General features: G+C 35.2%; 1 protein-coding gene across 1 annotated transcript; it reads left to right on the top strand.

Moving 5' to 3' along the window:
• Positions 1-1907: 1907 nt before the first annotated feature.
• On the top strand, positions 1908-6963 carry LOC109805772 (zinc finger CCCH domain-containing protein 53). Its single transcript, XM_020367967.3, has 10 exons — positions 1908-2461; positions 2822-4028; positions 4133-4312; positions 4414-4599; positions 4685-4776; positions 4885-5136; positions 5264-5441; positions 5646-5864; positions 5971-6059; positions 6205-6963. Exons 2-9 carry the CDS (start codon positions 3040-3042, stop codon positions 6032-6034), a joined length of 2160 nt encoding a protein of 719 aa, XP_020223556.1. The 5' UTR covers positions 1908-2461; positions 2822-3039; the 3' UTR covers positions 6035-6059; positions 6205-6963.
• The last annotated feature ends 12933 nt before the right edge of the window (positions 6964-19896 follow it).

Genomic DNA, 19896 nt, shown 5'->3' with positions numbered 1-19896 from the left:
GCTATTTTGTTATGTTTTTATTTGATTAGTTTAGAGCTGTCAAAATGGGCTTGGCCCGGCGAGCCAACCCGGCTCACCACGGGTTCGAGCCGGGTTGGGTTAAAAAAATTTTGAAAATTTTAATACGGGTCAAATTTGAACCCGACTCACCACCAACCCGGCTCACCCGGGTTAAACCCGTGGTGAGCCGGGCTGGCCCACCAACCCGTGATTAATTTTTTTTTGTTGAAAAAATACAATAATTATTGGGTCATGGTGCAGTCCAACACGAGACAATAATAATTTAATGTTAGATTGTAATATGCAATTTTTGTGATTTTGGATTGTATTTGAAGTTTAAGATAATTTTGGATTATATTTATCTATTTGAGATTATTTAGATTTGATTTGATTGTATTTAAAATTATCATTTAATGTTTGGGATGAATAATTCATTTAAGGATGTCTTAATTAAGAATCTAAGTTTTTTAAAATAAGTTTAAATTTTTGGGCTTTAGTTGTATATTAAGAAAAAAAATGAAAAAAATTATTTTTTTTTTAAGGTGAGCCAACCCGTTTAACCCACCAACCCGTGGTGGGCCGGGTCGGGCTCAATTTTTTTTAGCTCACTGATAAGTGAGCCGGGTTGGGTTGGCCCACCAAATGGCCAACCCGTGGTGGACCGGACCGGGCCTGGCCGGGTAGCCCGTTTTGACAGCTCTAGATTAGTTCCTTTATTAATAAAATGTTTGATTTTAGTTTAATTTTTAGAAATAATATAATATTTCATCTAATTACCACAACACAAACGATGTTAATAATTTTTTATATATTTATTAAATACATGTTTTTTGAATTATGTTATATATATAAAAAATTAATATTACTAATTTTAATTGGATGAAAAAATTTATAAAAATTAAAAGTAAATTAAGTTTTTAAGTTTAATTATAATTTTGACATCTCTATTTATTTTTAAGATTCAATTAATTTTATTATTTTTAAATAATTTAATTTGACTTTTTTACTTTTTTTTTTAAAATTCAATGATGCCCTTTCACCTAAATTATTAGTGAAGTCATCAAACATCTTTTAAAAATTATAGAAAAAATTAAATCATTAAAAAATAATGAAACCAAATTGAATATTTCAAAAATAAAATAACTAAATTGAACAAAACATTATTTAAAATTTTTTTTGTCTACATAAATTTAAAATTTTTATCTATTTAATAATTTTTTTATTAAATAACTTTTTTATTTCATGAGTATTTTTTAATTTTAAGTACTTAATTTGTTGTCATTCATGTTCTTGTTAAAAATATAAGAAAATTCAAATTCTTGTAAACAAAAAACGTTAAATAAATTTTATTCAATTTATCATACTTTTTAAAATATTTAATTTAATAATTTAATTTTTTAAAAATATTTAATGTTATCTTTTAATTTAATTTTATTAACATCATTTATGTGAATTTAACGGAAGAATAATATTCAAAATTTTAAACATTTAAAAATTAAATTAAATCCTTTAAAATTATAAAATTAAATTAAATTTTAAAGTAAATAAAAGATTAAAAACATAATTTAACTTTTTAATAATTAATAAAAGAATAAATTAAACCCGTTAAATAAAATTAAAAAATAATAAATAAAAGAGCAATGGACGGAAAGAGCGGTGGTGTTTGATTGGAGTGTCATTGACTCTCCTACAAACAAATAATGATCTAATCAAGACAAAAACATAAGTGCGTGCTGTTCACTCTCCAATCAATGATGTTCACAATACGGTGAAGTGGTCCCACACACCCAAATCTCCTAAGATTCAATTGGAGCGTGTCTAACAATTTGTGATCGAGGCACTGTGAAAATAAGTACCAGTGGTATTTGCAAATGTGCTTGGGAAAATGCTAAAAAAAAAATTGATGATTAATAGTGACAGTGTCAGAGGTTAGAGCATGTGAACGTGCAGTATTTGAAGCACAGATCTGGATCCGCTCAAACCGCCCAAACCAATTCCCCAACACACAAACACTCGCACTTGTTGTTGTTGCTGATGCTACCCTCTTCGTTTTTAATGCTCCGAAAGACACAGGAAGTAAAGGGGTATTTGTATAGTAGTAGAATAGTGTGTTGGTAGATAGAGAAAGAGAAATTGTGTGTCTTTGTGTAGGGACTAGTGAGAGAAGAAAATCTTGGGTTGAGAGTGATATAGATAGTGGACAGGGACAGATATAGATAGAGAGAGAAAAAAAAGGGGAAAGGTCTCAAACTTGATGTGCTCAGAGCCCCATAAAAACATAGCAGGTGCTAGCAGTGAAGTAATTGATGTTTCTTCTGCTCCTGCAACTGCTTGCATATGCAACAACCAGGTTATAAAGAAGGCGGTGGTTTGGCTTTTTTGTAGTAAAGTTTGACCAGTGTTGTGTTTAGGGTGAAAAGTGAAAAGAAACACCAAGAGAAAGGAAGTTATCCTTTGATTGGTAAGCCTCAACTCTTCTGCTCACTACTGACTTTCAAGTTTATGTTGGAAAAAGATGGGTGGTTTTTTAAGAAAGAAATGGTACTACTATTAGAGAAGAAAATTGTTATAAAAATAATCTGTGTTGTTTGTTTCTTCTCCTAATCTTTTGGTTTCTTCGAGTTTTTTTGCACTCAATACTTCTTTAAAGAGAAATTTAACCACTGTTTTATATTTTTAATTTTTATGTTTTTTTCTCCAAAAGGTGCTCCAGGTTCTCTCCTTTTTAGTCTACCACACGAGAATACTCCTTTCGACACTTCACTTTCTTGTTTTTCCTTCTCCTTTTTCTTCTTTAACATGCTTTTCTTCACCTTTGCAGGAATATGAGAAAGAAACATAACACTTTGCTCTTCTCATCTCTGCTTGGTAGGTAGGGTTTGTGTGAGGTTGAAAGGAAACTTTACTTGTAGTAGGAGCCAGAAAGATAGTGAGTGAGATAGAGACAGGGAAAGCTACACACACTAAACTCCCCAACTGGAGAAACAAAAGTTGAATTTTCTTTAAGAAAGTGGAGTAAGAGAGTATTTGTTTCCAAGCATGGATGGTTATGAGGCAACAAGGATTGTGTTTTCAAGGATCCAAAGCTTGGACCCTGAAAATGCTTCTAAAATAATGGGTCTGCTTCTGATCCAAGACCATGGTGAGAAAGAAATGATTAGATTGGCCTTTGGTCCAGAAGCTTTAGTTCACTCAGTGATTTTCAAAGCACGCAAGGAGTTGGGGTTGTCTTTGAACTCTCCTTCTGCACCCTTCACACCTTCATCTCCATCCCCTTTCCTTTCTGGCAACCCTGTCCCTATTTCAAGGCAAAGTTCCTGTACTTCCAGGCTCATAAACAGTGCTATGAGCCTTCCTTCCTCTCTGAGTATTCCAAACCCTACAACTAGTTCAGCTTCGTGGACCAGTACCCTAGCTGAACTTCAAAACCCTGATGATATTTTGATGAGCCCCAATATGAACATTTCATCTCCTTCCTTACCCTTCTATGGAAATGGAGTGTCTGATCCGGTGGATGAGTTCCAACTTCAAGACCAACTCTCTTTTCTCAATGAAGGGTCACCTTCCCTCGTGCCAAAGAGCTCCTCAGATTTGTTCTATTCTCAGTCTGAGTTATCTTCTAGTCCTTCTAACGGCGTTGGTGGTGATCCTTCTCTTTTTCCTTCTTATGGTTGGGGAGGGTCACTTCACCGCAGGAGTTGCTCAGTGAATGATGCTTGTTTAGGGTCTGAGGACCCTATTTCAGGATTGGGATGGAAGCCTTGCCTTTACTTTGCTAGAGGGTACTGCAAAAATGGGACTAATTGCAGGTTCCTTCATGGAGGACTCGGGGATGCTGAGGGTGCTGCAATGGTGGGGTCTCCCAGTAAGATTGAAATGATGGAGCAGTGCCATGAACTGCTCAGATCCAAAAGTGTTCAGCAACGACAGAGACAGGCTGTGGCTTCTCAACTCATGGCCTCTTCTTCTTTTCCCTTCTCACCAAAGTGCATGAATTTCCTGCTGCAGCAACAAAGTGATTCCCAGAGGTATGGATGTGTTGCTTTTGTGAATTTCTAGGTAATTAGGTAATAGGCTTCAACTTCCTACAGATTTTACTGAGTGCTAATCAGGATGGTATGTTACGTTGCAGAGCTGCAGCTGCAGCTTTGATGATGAATGAGGATTTGCACAAATTTGGAAGATCCAGGCTCGAAAGAAATGAGTTTTCTTTGAACAGTCCTGGATTGGTTAACCCGGCTTCGAGGCAGATTTACTTGACTTTTCCAGCAGATAGCACTTTCAGAGAGGAAGATGTTTCGAACTACTTCAGGTTCATTTTCTTTAGCTTTGGTGCTGAATTGGCATTATGCTTTGTATGCTGGTTTCAGTGTTTTGGAAGGAGTTGACTTGTTTTCTACACTGTTGGTGCAGCATTTATGGGCCTGTTCAAGATGTGAGAATTCCATATCAGCAAAAGAGGATGTTTGGATTTGTCACTTTTGTTTATCCGGAGACAGTTAAGCTCATTTTATCCAAAGGAAACCCTCATTTTGTTTGTGATGCTCGAGTGCTTGTTAAGCCTTACAAGGAGAAGGGAAAAGTACCTGACAAATACAGGTACCTCCTCTTCATAGCCTTTTGCTCTCTCTGTTCATATTTATCCATAATTTCACATTTGAACTGTGTTATTGATGTTCTGCAGAAAGCAGCAGCTGCAAGTAGATAGGGGTGATTTTTCACCTTGTGGTACACCTACTGGACTAGATGCTAGAGACCCATTTGATCCCCAAGTTGGTAAGTTGGTGCATTAACATTAACCGCTCCTCGTGTTTTCAGTTGAAATGACTGTGTTCTTGTCAGCAACTTTCTTTAACATGTGTGCGCTGTGCTCTAATCTTTTAGGGGGTAGAATGTTCTACAATACTCAAGACATGCTGTGGAGGAGGAAGTTAGAGGAGCAAGCTGATTTACAACAAGCCCTTGAGCTTCAAAGTAGAAGGCTCATGAGTTTGCAACTTCTTGACATTAAAAAGCAACACCATCTTGCACTTTCCTCAGGAAGCCCAATTCCCTCCCCCCCTCACTCTCCTAACATGTTCAATCAAAATATCCTCCTTTCTTCCTTTCACAGAAGCAGCTCAGAGAGCCAAGAGGGTATAAATACTCAAACGCACACATATATGTCTACTTAAATGCAGTTTATGTTGGTTTGATCTTGATGCTTTCTTGCAATTGGATTGAATTGGTTGATGTATTATTTACTTATGTTGTTTGGTTCCAGAGAGTGGTTCAGCTTCTGCTCCCGCTAGCACTGCATCAATTCCTGTTGATCAGCAACCATTGCAGCAAGCAGTGAACATTTCTGTTGGCAAAGAAGTGGCAGTGAATGGGGAGAATGGAAATAGTGATAGAGATGGCAAGCAGAGTTCCAGCCATAAAGATCGTGATTTACAAGAATGGTATAAAACTTTTTTTCTCATTGAGCATAACCAAAGGGTACCATAATGGCAAAAACACCTTTATTGCATCTAAATCCTCTTTTAGTCCATGCCAAAAGTCTTCTCTGCATTTATTCCCTTATTTCCAATCCTTGCTTTGAAACATGATGTTGATTGTCTCTTCTAGGCTATGTATCTAAATGGGTTATGAATGAATGAATGCAGCTCGGAGCATAATCTCCCTGATAGCCCTTTTGCTTCCCCCACAAAAGCTATTGGAAACTACATTGCTGCCTTCTCCAATGGGCCAAATGAGGCCATGGATTCAGATGCCTCAGCTGCATCTGCCAACTCCAAATTTAGTACTAATAATACATTGCTTCCAACTGCATCTGCTCTTGACATTGGCTCTTCTTTCAAATCCTTTAACTGCCTAACACCTAGGTACTATTATGAATCACATTCAACTCTTCCAATCAATCCTCATGAATTGCAGTATACATAAATATTTTGAACCTGTATGATTATAAGAATTTCATTTTCAATTCAGGTTCTCTTCTGGCCAGGGAACCATTGGAATGTTTGCTGGCACCTGTGGACCAATTGGTATTTAAGATTTAGTAGTTTCTTTAGGTGCAGGTAAGTTACTTGAGATATTTTAGTTAATGAGCTATATATGCTTCATGTCTTCAACTTGCATAGCAACTTGTTGCTTTAGTTAATTATAAACTGAGTTTTGCCCGTTTGATCATGATTTTTCTGTATTTTGTTGAATACTTTACAGGAAGAGAAGCATGACCTAATGATCCTGGACATAAAAAGTCTTGTAGAGAATCACCACCACTGAGGCCATCACCATCAATCATCAATACTATACTACTTACTACCATACAAAATGCATAGTTGAAAAGCAGTTTAGTAAAGTGGGACACCTATGCCCTTTCTTTTGTTATTATTATTGTACCATTTTCACTTCTCATTTCTGTAGTAAGTTGAACCACAGGTAAAATTATAAGTAGCACAGAATCAGAGTCAATGTATAGTAGTAACACCCATGTTGGATATATTAGTGTTAGTTCTGTCATGTTGTTAGAGGAAACCTTTTGTCTTTGTACAGCTGAATCACCACATGGGAAGAAAGCATGCAGAGGAGGAAGTGGGAAAAGAAAGAAGAGATGCACAACTACAAGGCAGATTCAAATCTGATAAGTAATTGAAACTTGAGCAGGAGTGAGGAGAGGGAAAGTATATATTTTAATATTTAATAGTCTTTCAGTTGGGTGAAAGGTGAAAAAGAAAGGAGATTTTCTAGCTCTTCATTTTGTGTTGTAGTGATGTCTGTACTCCTCATGTTTAATTGTGTTATACACACTTATCAACTCCTAGATTAGCAGCAGACAGAAAAGAGAAAGAAAGAAAGAAAAAGCAGAAAGCAAAAGTGAGTTTTAGACTAATTGGTCTCTTTGATTGGCTTCCCTCTCTTTTATTAATTTATTTTATTTTCTTATGTTTCTTAATGGAGAATTTGTCGTTGTTGGAGCAATTATTTTTGCCCTTTCAATTTGTAAATTGGTGGGGGTGGGGTCAGTGTTTATTTTTTTGCCATTATTGGAGGGTGAATAAGGGAGGTCCCCAATGCACACACCATCACATGGGGTTGCTGACACCGCAAGTGGGCCTCCCTCTCATTTATATGATGCCAGGTCGTGAGTGGATCCCACCACCAAAATCCATCCCATGTGAGTGAGTGATGCCCACATTCTCTTTCCCTCTCTAAGATATATTTATGTAGAAAAATGCAGAAGTATCACTTCAATTAGTACATTCTTTTAAACACATGACTTATTTGGTTAAAAAAAATATGTAAAATAAATGGTAGTTTGATAGAGAGAAAAAAAAATAGATGAGAAATAAAATGGAAAAATAAAAAGTGAAGGAAAATAAATAAGAAACAAAATAGAAAAATGGTTATTTGTTTGAAAAGAAATAAGTGAGAAATGTGTAAAAAATTAGGTATATATAAGAGAGAAGAAGTAAATAAATAAATAAATAAAAAGATGAGATCTATCATCTTTTGATTTTTCTTCTCACTATTTTTTCTTAATCAAATATCTCTCATTTTCACTCTCCACGTTTTTTCTTATCCATTTTCTCTCTATCACATGGAGATTTTTTCCTGCTCTTGATCTTGGTCTTTCAAATTTATATGTTCATTTTTTATTCTTATTTAAATATTATTAATTTTTGTTATTAAAATGTCATTTTAATATTTAAATCATTAATTATTTTAAGATTAAATTAAATTTAGAATAACAATTAATTTTATACTTTAAACTTTTTGTTATTTATTCTTGAATTCTTATATGAGATTTTTAAAAGTGTTTTATTTTGTTTTCACCTTGAGTGAAAGAAGAGTTTTTGTTTTGGAAGATTAAAGGTTAATAGTATTTAAAAAATTAAATTAAATATTATAGAAATTTGGAAGATTAAAATTAAAAAAATTGAGAGATTAAAATTAAATAAAGTCAATTATTTTTTAAGAAAAAAATTATTTAATTCTAAATTTTAACTAATAAAATTGAATTGATTTTTGTTTTTCTGATTTAGTGGATTTTAACAAATTTTAACGTATTGAATGAATGTTGTAAGATTGAATATTATAAGAGAAGTGTGATTGAATATTACTCTTGTATTATATATTCATAATTAATCCATGGATTTCTCTTCCTGACAGGAAAGGACATGAAAAAATCTATGTAAAAGTATGACAAAAGTGCACGGTCACTGGAATCTTTAGGGGTCTGTGTTGTAGCTCTGTGAATGTGCGATTTTTTTATATTTTATTTTTTGTTTTGACAGAGCCATGTGAAATATTGTTATTGTCCCGTATTTGCCCTCACAACTGCCGACGCTATTTTCAGTTAAGTGGTTCCTAGGTGTTATGCAAAAGTTTAAATTTCAAGTTTGTTCTCCCCTTAAATTTTTTTTCTTCTTCAAGATATTATATGTTTTAATGCCCAACTTGCCCACTGGCCGCTTGCTTACATTGAGTCTTTGGCAAAATATTTTGACATAAATGTATTTTGAAAAATTGTAATAAACACATTATATTTATCTAATAAAATGTTTTTATTTATTGAAAATAGTATTTTCGTTGATGAGTATCAATATCTCTAAGATATCATACATTATTTAAAGGAAAATATTTTTGCAAAATACAAATCAAACGAAGTATAAGACACAATTCTTTAGACAAACGATGTGTTATTAGATAAAGTATATAGTCTTACTTCATAATGTTTTAAATACATATCATTTATTATGAGTAACGACTATTTAGTGCACAACTAATTGATTCCTTAATAGATTGAATAAATAAAACTCATTTGAACTCACAAATCTGTTAAAGTTAATGAAGTCATGCTATGCACAAAAAACAAGGATAGATGGATCCTTGAAATCAAGGAAAAAGTTAGTAAAAGTGGATGCAAAACATGTACTTTGCTGTCACACGCCTTAGAAAGTCCATTTGGTTTCTAAAGCTGATAAGTAGCCTCATTAGATAAGAAGTGATAATTTGGTGAAATGTAATTAATGCAAGCATTATGTTTCAACATAAACTTTTCATCACAAGGGATTTAGATGGAAGACAGATGAAGCAAGCTTGTGAGAAACCCTCAAGGTGTAGTAACGATCATCTTCATCTAGGCTACTAAATAAAGAACTTCAACAACAGAAAGAAGGATAATGAGCTAACTACGAAAAAGAGAATATCTTGTACAAATATCTATTCTTTCTATAAAGATTTTTTGTGCTTAATTGATTGTATCACGTCTTATTTGTAAGACAAAACAACATCTTTGTAACCTTTATAACCATTGTTATAAGGTTGAACCTGAAAAGGCTTGTCTGTAAAAGAATACTTAGTTGAGCTTTGAAAGGCTTGTTTGTAAAATAATACTTGGTTGTTAAGACTGGAGATACTTGTCGTAAAAAGAATACTTGGATAGTTACTTTAAGAGGCAAGTCAAAAAATACTTAGGTTGAGCCAAAAGTGACTTGTTGAAAGAATACTTGTATATTTGTTTAAAGATAGTGGAACTCAATCTAGTTGGACTGAGAACTGGACGTGGTCTTGGTGATTAGATGAACCAGTATAAAAATACTCAGTGTTCCGTCTGACTTCTCTTTATATTCCATTTGATTAGTGTTACTACTTTACTACGAAAAAGTGTAACTTTTTGATATACACTATTTAACCCTCTCTTTTAGTGTTTATCTTTTTTCCACTCTCATTATTAATCTAAACTTCTCTAACTTGAGTGTTAAAGTATCTTTGTAGGTGCCCCCATCATTGTGGACATTGGAGCAACTAGGACGCCATCCTCGCTATTGGAGCACTTGCAAATTTTGGTAAGAACATTTAACATTCACCGTGGGGTCAAAGTGAAACAATCCTTTGGCCACACACAATTTCCCATTAGAATCACGTTATGGATAGTGATGCACCAAGGATCTCCATGAAAATCAATGACCTCAGCTCGGTCCTAAAACGTTGACCTCAAACTACCATAACTTTGCCCATTGCACCATATAACGTTGAACTACCATCGTACATCCGAAAGAAGGATGACAACTAATGTCAGCAACACCATCACTCCCAAAACTCCCTTTGGGAGGTGGCCAATCTACTATTATGTAATGAAAACACTGACAAAACCATCGTTCACGTCATTATTGGTGGCTTTGCTGGCGACGATCTTACCAACTCATCATGCAAGATACATCTTAGAGCTATCAATAGTGCCACCATAGTGTAGGGTAACTCACTTAGATCACTACCTCTTGTTACTTTCACTCACAACAATTTTCTAGGCATGGATTTAAATGATGACGATCTCATGGTCATTTCGGTCCTAGTCACCAATTGGATTATAGAAAACCCTTGTAGATCAAGGTAGCTCGATCGACATCCTATATTGAAACACTTTTCTTCAAATGAAACTACTCTAAGACGATATCAATTCGTACAATGAACCCCCTGCTAGAATTCACAAGTTGATTAGTCGACACAAGAGGCTACATGGAACTCCCAAATAAGTTTGGGAGTGGCAAACACGTCAAATCACTGAACATCAAATACTTGTTGGTAGGTGCAACCACCTCAAACAATGTCATAGTTGGACAACTTGCTCTCAATGCCCTTGGCGCCATAGTGTCTACACCTTAGTTGACGATGAAAATCCTAGCCAAGGATGGTAGCATAATTATAGTCTAAGTCAACCAACACATAACAAGATGATGCTAGCTAAGAGCTCAAGGTTACCCCCCCGCCCCCCCCCAAAAAAAAAGGCCACCCCCACCACAATTGAACAAACGACAACATCAAACACCCCACTATTGTACACGAGTCGTGACATTAACCCTTGATTTGAATACAAAGACAACCTTCCAACACTAATTGATGAATTGGAAAATCTCCAAATCAGCCCTAAGCTCGATTAAGTAACCAACATTGGCAAACACCTACCCTCGGAGGTCCAGTCATTTATCACTCAAACCCCCTTGATAATGTTGATCTATTCTCTTAGAGTAGTGTTGATTGATAGTCATATTTTAATACATCTTTCTTTATATGTTTTTGCCTCATTTTGACTTCTTTTAGTGTTATACATTCATGTATTAGTTTAGATTTGTGTTAGTGATTCATTTAGGATTTAGTTGTAAATTTTACTAAATTCCCGTAATAATTTCCTGTTTTGACACAGTTTCTTGTGCATGCCATATCTGGAGCCATACAACTCAGAATTGGGAAAACTTGGTGTCTCTAGAAATATAAGAGGGAGCTCTACAACTTCTACATTGGGAGAAAAACCCAGTTCAGACGTTTTCAGGCCCAAAATCCCGCCTCAAGCTCATGTCCCTACACTAAATTTTTTAGCTTGTCTTGAAATTGTTTAGTTGTAGTTAATTAGGATTTAGGAGTATAATTAATGGGTTGGGCCCTTAGCTTAGGCCCATTAGTTTGTCTTTAAATACATGTAATGACTATTTGCATTTCATTTTCCCTTCATCTTTCAGATTTGAGTTTACTTGTGTTGGAAGTTTCTATCAAATACTCTCTTCTCTCTCTCTCTCTCACGAGATTTCTCTCTTCTACACTAGAATTGGCTGAAGCAACATGATTATGAGGCAAGACTAATCCATCAATCGGTTTAGGGTTTCAAGAACTACAGTACATTTGAGTTCCTAATTTTTACCGAATGAATTATCTCTTCATCTTTTCTTTTCTGTTTAGGATAATTTCATTTTTCATGATATTGAATTTTTGTTTTGAATTCTAAATAGAAATGATAAGATGTAATTTCATATTTGAAATAACCTAAATCTCCTAATTCAATCGATTACCGTTCTTGAATTTTGTTAGAACCTTGAGTTTGCGATTGTAGTTCTTGTTTTAATGGAATTCATAATCTAGATTTAGATTTATGTATTGATTAATTTCAAATTGAATTAGGTTGATTGAGAATTCGTATTTTTTGTGAACAATGAAAATTACACCGTAGGAATTGAAACCTTGAACCGGTATTTGATAATACTAAAATTCTGTGTTGAGATTCTATCTTCTCTTTTTTGTATTGTTATTTACAATCTGTTTGAAACAAAATCCCCCAAACCTAACCCAATTACATGATAAAAATCGAAAATAGAATGAACTTGTGTCCTTGAGAGATGACCTAGGTTAGTTTTTTATATTGCATAAATTTTGAGAAACCTAGTTTTATTTGATGGCCATTACGACGTGGTTATCAAAATGGCATCGTTACTTAAATGATAAAAGTCATTTTGTTTTGATTTTTATCATGTATACTAACTATTTGATTAAATGTTTTAGTTTTGTATACCAAGTGTTTGTATAAATGTCTTTGTTTTTCTGTCTCTAAATAATATAGTGTATTTTGTTGCTTTTATAATTTTAGTCTTTAGGTTTGTAGTATAGGTATACTTTCTGTTTCTATTTTTGTTTATGTTTGTTTTAGTCACTAACCCCCTGTAGGTTCATCTCTAATTCTGTTTCAAATAATAGGTATATTTTATTTTTTGGTCTCTATGTTAGTCTCTGTTTTTGATTTATAGTATAGGTAAATTTTTGTCTCCATTTTCTTTTCTGTTTTTGGTCACTAACCATTGCAGGTAGGTATTCCGTCTCAATTTAGTTGTTGTTTCTGTTCGCTACAAAATAGTGTGCAAAATAGAGGAAATGCTGCAATAAAAAATAGAGTGCTAATAGAAATCCAAAGGTGGAGAAGTTGTCTTTCATGGAACCTACCCAAAAATTTTCATTTCTTCATCGATTGGGCTGAAACTTGGTTGGAAAAGGTAAAATGTGATTATGAGAAAACTATTAACTTTGGGAGTAATCTGGGCTCAGAATTGCAAAATTCCTTCATCATGATAAAGTTCTATAAATTTTTCAAAGGGGTATTTTGGTAATCTAGCAAAAGTAGGTATGATTGGGCTTAAATTTTTGTCAGAAGGTAGCTAACACTCACACATCAAGGCACCCATGTTACAAAGTAACTACGGGTGTTGGGTTTCTTTTTTGCCAAATTCCTTCATCTAGACCACTTTTTGAATTTTTTTTTATTTATAATATTTTTAAAAATCACCAAAAATTTCTCAAAAATAGGAAATCTTATATGAAATGAGGTTCTAGTAGTGAAATATTTTTTTAAAAATTCATTTGCTGTTGTTTTGCATGTTGTAGGTGCTTATATAGTAAAGATTGACTTTTTTGTTGACTTTTGACTTTTGATTGACTTTTGACATATTGATAACCTTGTATGTGTTCTCAATTGCATGACTAGGTCTAATCCTGGTATAGTACATGAATTTGATTCTAAAATAGAAAGAACACTTCATAGGTTAAAAGCTAGTCATAATAGTAGTAGTGTAGTTGTTCATTCTAAAATTACTAGTCCTATTATTATTGAGCCTTTTGTTTTTGATTTTCATTCCTGTGCATCTAAAATTGAAACTGAATCTGAAAAATCTAAAATTGAAATTATGGATGATAACCGTGAACCCACTTTGAAGGAATTGGCTACACCTAATGTTGTGTATCAACCATGGTGTGTCCAATATCTTGAAAATGAAACAAGTTATGAGCTTAAATATGGACTTATCCATTTGTTGCCAAAGTTTCATGGACTTGCAGGTGAAGACCCTCATAAGAATTTAAAATAATTCCATGTAGTGTGTTCCACCATGAGACCACAAGGATTGCCTAAAGATCATGTAAAAATGAAGGGTTTTCCTTTCTCTCTAGATGGTGTTGCAAAAGATTGGCTTTACTTTTTACCTGCAACAATCACTACATGGAATCCAATGAAGAGGTTGTTTCTTGATAAATTCTTCCCTGCCTCCAGAACTGTAGCAAAAAGGAAAGAGATTTATGGCATAAGGCAATTAAATGGAGAGACTTTATATGAGTACTGGGAGAGATTCAACAAGTTGTGTGCTACTTGTCCTCACCATCAAATTAGTGAGCAATTATTAATTCAATATTTTTATGAAGGACTAACCTTGATGGATTGGAGCATGATAAATGCAGCTAATGGAGGAACATTGATGGATAAGACACCAATTGCTGCAAGACAACTCATTTCAAACATGGCAACTAATACTCAACAATTTAGATTCAAAAGAGCTATTAAGGGAGTAAATGAGATGGCAGTTGGTGCTGCTACTAGTGTTTTTACTAATGCTAGTACTAATATTGTTTGTGGTGTGGATAATCAGAGGTTGGAAAACAAAATTAATGAGTTGTCCACCATGGTGAGGCATTTAGTAATTGGCCAACAACAGCAACAGGTGAGTGCAACAAATGTGTGTCCAGCAAGAGTTTGTGGCATTTGTGCTTCATTAGAGCATCCTACAGATACATGTTATACTCTACAAGAAACAAATAAATGTTTCTAAAATTTATACCAACCAGTAACAACAATATAGACCTCCATAACAACAAAAAAATTATAATCCATACTCCCATACATACAGCCCAGGTTGGAAAGACCATCCAAACTGAAATGGGAGTAGTAACAACAACATCCTTAATTCCAACATGCTGGTAAATATCATCCTCCATTCTAGCAACAAAAGAAACCTACACCTACACCTCCTTTTGCACAAAAGAGTGGACCTTCATTGGAGGAGATGATGCAATAGATGGTTGCACAAAACATATAGCTTCAACAACAAAAGATGCAGTTTCAACAAAACATGGATGCAACTATCCACGATTTAAAGATTGAAATTGGACAGTTAGCAACTCAGATAAATTGGTTTCAATCTCAAGGTTCTAACAATCTTCCTTCCTAAACAATTATGAATCTAAAGAGGAATGTGAGTGTCATTACCTTGAAAAGTGGAAAGAAGCTATCACTAGTGTAGCAAAAATTAGTTGCAACGCCAGATTGTGATTCTTTTTTTTTCTAGGTGCAGCTAAAAATAATAATGATGTATCAGTTGTCAACAAAAAGATTCCACTTCCCTTTCCAAACAGACCAATAGTAGCAAAGAAGAGATTAGAGCTTGATAGTGAGCTGCTACATATGTTTAGCAAGGTGGAAGTCAACATTCCTCTCCTTGATGCAATCCGACAGATTTCAAAATATGCAAAGTACCTTAAGGAATTATGTACCAATACGAGGAAGCTAAAGGGTGATGAGAGAGTGAACATGGGGAGAAATGGTTCTACATTACTCTATAAGAAAAATGTGTTTGCCATTATTCCACATGATTTGCTTCCTAATTTGCCATAGAAATGCAAAGATCCAGGAACTTTTACTAGTCCTGGTACTATAGGAGAAGAAATCTTTAAAAATTCTATGTTAGATCTAGGTGCTTTAATAAATGTTATGCTTGCATCTATTTTTAGATCATTGCAGATTGGAGATTTGATTCCTACAAGTGTAGTCATTCAGTTGGAAAACAAAAGCACTGTGCAGCCACTTGGAGTTGTAAAAGATGTGCTTGTCAAAGTGGAAGACCTTATCTTCCCTACGGACTTCTACATTTTAGAGATGAAGGATGAGTCATCCAGAAATGCTACATTGATCCTTGGGAGACCATTCCTAAGGACAACGAGGACGAAGATAGATGTGTATGTAGGGACTCTTTCTATGGAGTTTGGAGATAATCTGGTGTAGTTCAACATTTTTGAGGCTTTGAGACATCCAATAGAGGATCACTCTATTTTTAGTTTGGATGGTATTGATTTATTTGTTGATGATTGCACAAATTTTGATGATGATTTGCTTGTTGATTTTACTAATTTCATTAACCCATCATGTACATGTGATGATTCATTTGTGTGTGCTATTTGTGTAGAAATTAGTGTTGTTATTTTAGTTATAGCAGATTTAGCCACATTAGTACATGTTTCACCACCAACAATTGAGCCATCTCCACCTCCATTGTCATTAGCATCTACTGTACAAACACCATCAGTGGAGTTGAAGCCTTTACCTGTACATCTGAAGTATGCTTATTTAGAGGACAACCAAGGGCTTCTTGTCATTATAACTAGCAGACTCAAATTTGATCAGGAAGAAAGACTGTTACAGGTTTTGAGATATCATAGGAAAGCCATTGGTTGGACTCTTGTTGACCTTTCTAAGTCTTGCCATATGCATGCACCAAATTTTATTAGAGAAGACTCAATCATGACATTGTAGAAATGGTGAAGAGAAAGGTCACAAAGCTATTGGTAGCAGGTATTATTTATCCAATTTCTGATAGCAAGTGGGTTAGTCATGTGCATGTGGTTTCGAATAAAACTGGGATGACTGTGGTGAAGAACTAGGATGTTGAGTTGGTTCCAACCAAAGTTCAAAATAGTTAGAGAGTTTGTGTAGACTATAGAAGACTCAATCATGTAACTCGCAAGGTTCACTTCCCTCTTCCATTCATTGATCAGGTGTTGGAGAGGCTGGTAGGTATATCACACTATTACTTTTTAGATGGATTTTCTGGGTACATGCAAATTCATATTGCACTAGAGGACTAGCACAAGACCATATTCACCTGTCCATTTGGCACATTTGCTTACACTAGGATGCCATTTGGTTTATGCAACACTCCAAACACCTTTTAGAGGTGTATGGTGAATATATTTTCAGAGGTGTTGGAGAGTATATTTATGGTTCTTCATTTGATGCATGCCTAGAGAGTCTGTCTAGAGTGTTAGATAGGTGCATCCAAACTAACCTTGTGTTGAATTTTGAGAAATGCCATTTTATGGTTAAACACGATATACTTTTGGGTCACCTAGTCTCTAGTCAGGCATTGAGATTGATAAGGCTAAGATTGATATCATTACTTCTTTACCTTACCCACTTTTGTGTGGTAAGTATGTTCTTTTCTTGGACATGTAAGTTTTTATAGGAGGTTCATCTAGGACTTTAGCAAGATTACACTGCCGTTGTCCAAGCTTCTACAGAAAGAGGTGGAGTTTGTATTTGATTAGCCTTGTCAGCTAGTCTTTTAGGAGCTGAAGAGGCGACTTACCACCACACCTACTATACAACCACCCGATTGGGAGCTTCCTTTTGAGCTCATGTTTGACGCATCAAACTTTGCTCTTGGAGTTGTTTAAGCTTAGTGGGTTCGAAGGCTTTCTCATGTTATTGTTTATGCATCTTGCACATGTCGGAACTCGGAAAATTCTAATCTTACCCACAGATGGTTTGAACTTCCTTTTGAAAATCTCATCAATCAAGGAATGCTCGTAAATCAGACTAATCCTTAATTAATGGTTTTGAAAATAGTTCGAAGAAGTCGCTACCAATGTTTTACTCAAAAAATTGGAAAAAGGTTTTCGAAAATTCAATAATGGCCTTTATAGTCAAAATTGGGTTCGGGGTCGATTATGTGTAGGAAAGATGTTAAGCACCCTACAACGCCCTAATTCGGTACCCTATGACGAAATTAGCATAAAGTAGAACAATAATTTGAATATTTACACCCGTTTTATTAATAAACTACTTACATTTGAATTTAAAATCACATGATCTCACCCAAGATGTCTACATGGTTGTTTTTATCGATTAACAATGTTGTATGACAAGAATAATAGATTAAATGAAGGATTTTTATGAAATACCTCTTGATTGAGCTTTATTGGATATTCAATGACAGAATGTAGGGGCTTTTTGGCAGCCTTTCACACTACATTTACCTCACAAAACTTAAGAAATATAAGGGGAGAAAAAGAGAAGTATATAGACTTTATATAACCTTTTAGAGACTAAATTTTGAGACCCTAATCACTATGCACGATGCTCGTATTTATAGACGTCAGAATGATCGAAGCGACCCATTCTGATCACTGGAATGGCCTATTCCGGATCAGTTTGTTAAGTGTAAATTTTGAATCTTGAATAACCCGTTTTGAAATTTGAATGGCCCGTTTTGGATTTGAATTTACCCCATAACAACCTGGGTTGAAATGGCCCCTTCCAGATTGGGAATGACCCGTTTTGACCTAGGTTTCTAGGCCTTTTTAGAAGTTTGGAATGACCCGTTCTAGATTAGAAACGACCCATTCAGGCTCCTAATTCAACCCTTTTGGGCTTTGGGTCTTTTGATGTCATGCTAGTCTACCCTGATGTTATTTTCGGGCCTTCGGGAACTCCTTTGTCTCGAGCTAAAAGTCCATTTCCTTGTTTATATATCTTGAACGAAATTAGGTGTCTATAGATGCCCCTCTTTACTTATCCTTTTGGATGACTATGTGTTGCTTTTCCAAAGGCATGTAAAGACGTAGACATTTTGTCCGGTTCTTCCCTTGGTCTCTTCGTGCATGTGCTTCCATGTTGCTTTCTTTGGATAGATGGGTTTGCCTGTATCCCTACTCTTTGTAGTAGCTGAGTGTTGGGTTGCATACTCAATTGAATGACAAGGATGGCAAAATGTACCACCTAATCTTCTATCTTTGTGTAGATTCTCCATGCAGTTTCTTCTAATTTCTTCTCTATGATGGTGAGATGAAGATCTGGCTCTTCTCTTTTGCTTTAACAGTGTAGGTGCCCCTAGATTGTTTCCTTCGAGTAGGTGGGTTTACCTATATCCTTTCCTTTTGGAGCACCCAAGTGTCAAGTTGCGCGCTCTATTGGGTGACAAGGATGGTAGACTATACCATCTAGGATTTCAATTTATTGTAGATGCTCCATGCTGCTTCTGCTTGTCTTGTGATGGTGTGATTTCTTATTCATAGCTCATTGAGGAGTGAGTATATTTTGAGCTCAACCTTTTCAGGCTGGACTAACATTAAGGCTTCAACTGACCTATGGTGAGTGTTACTTGTTCTAACCTCTCCAAGATGGACTGGTATTAAGGCTCCAACTAACCTTTTTCAAGTTTTTAAGTATTTCTTGATCCAGCCTCTCCAAGCTAGACGGGTATTGAGGCTCCAGTCGACCTTTTCTGAGCTTGTACTGGTTTTGAGGGTCCAATGAACATTTTCCAAGCTTGTATTAGTTTTAAGGGTCCAACAAACCCTTTTCAAGCTTGTATTGGTTTTAAGGATCTAGCAAACCTTTTTCGAGTTTGTACTAGTTTTGAAGGTCCTGGGAAACTTTTATGATCTTGTACTAGTTTTGAGGGTCCAGCGAACCTTTTTTGATCTTGTACTGGTTTTGAGGATCTAGCAAACCTTTTTCGAGCTAGTACTAGTTTTGAGAATCCAATGAATCTTTTGCAAGCTTGTACCTTGTTGTGTGAGTATTGTGATGCCTCTTTATACGTCTCCTTTAAGGGATGACATGTGTGACAATGATTCTAGTGTTGTTCTTACCGTGTGAATATTGTGATGCCTCTCCAAGCGTCTTGTACTGGGGAATGGATGAGTGGTAGAAACTCTGGCGTTGCCTCTACCATGTGAGTATTATGATGCCTCTCCAGGTATCTGTGCTGGGGATGTATGGCGGGAATTTTGTGTTCTTCCCGCTATGGGAGTATTATGATGTCTCTCCAAGCATCTTCTAGGGATTTTTGACTGGTGAGTTGGTTGGTAGGAATCTTGTGTTGCTCTTACCAGGTGAGTATTAATTATAATGCCTCTCTAAGCATCTTTCTTTGATCAAATGATGGATTGGCAAAAGTCTTGTGTTGCTTCTTCCAGGTAAGTATTATAATGCCTCTCCAGGCATCTTTGTTAACGATGAGCTTTTTGTAGATAGGTGTTGACTGTCGTGGTGAATCCGAATGGATGTTGTGTCAAAGTGTTGTTTGAGTTTTTCTTTAGTTGATGTTTGGTTATTGTTGTGTGAAGTGGTATGTTGAGCTTTTTGGAGATGTTTTCTGCTTGTTGAGGTAAAGTCGTGTGTTGGCAGAATGTTGTTTGGAGTTATTTGAACATTGAGGATTGTTTGTCTAAGGAAATTCTTGTGGTATTGGCGTGGTGTTTTGATGT

This window comes from Cajanus cajan, chromosome 10, assembly GCF_000230855.2.
Source record: "Cajanus cajan strain Asha chromosome 10, NIPB_CcT2T_4, whole genome shotgun sequence".
In the NCBI taxonomy this organism is placed as follows: Eukaryota; Viridiplantae; Streptophyta; class Magnoliopsida; order Fabales; family Fabaceae; genus Cajanus; species Cajanus cajan.
This window is presented reverse-complemented; position numbering and strand designations above follow the sequence as displayed.

Bases quoted from the DNA above. Each gene is read 5' to 3' on its own strand.
- LOC109805772 (XM_020367967.3), top strand. From the start codon at position 3,040: ATGGATGGTTATGAGGCAACAAGGATTGTGTTTTCAAGGATCCAAAGC. The intron at 4,777-4,884 runs GTAAGTTGGTGC...CTAATCTTTTAG, and splicing joins CCCATTTGATCCCCAAGTTG to GGGGTAGAATGTTCTACAAT. The intron at 5,442-5,645 runs GTATAAAACTTT...GAATGAATGCAG, and splicing joins GATCGTGATTTACAAGAATG to CTCGGAGCATAATCTCCCTG.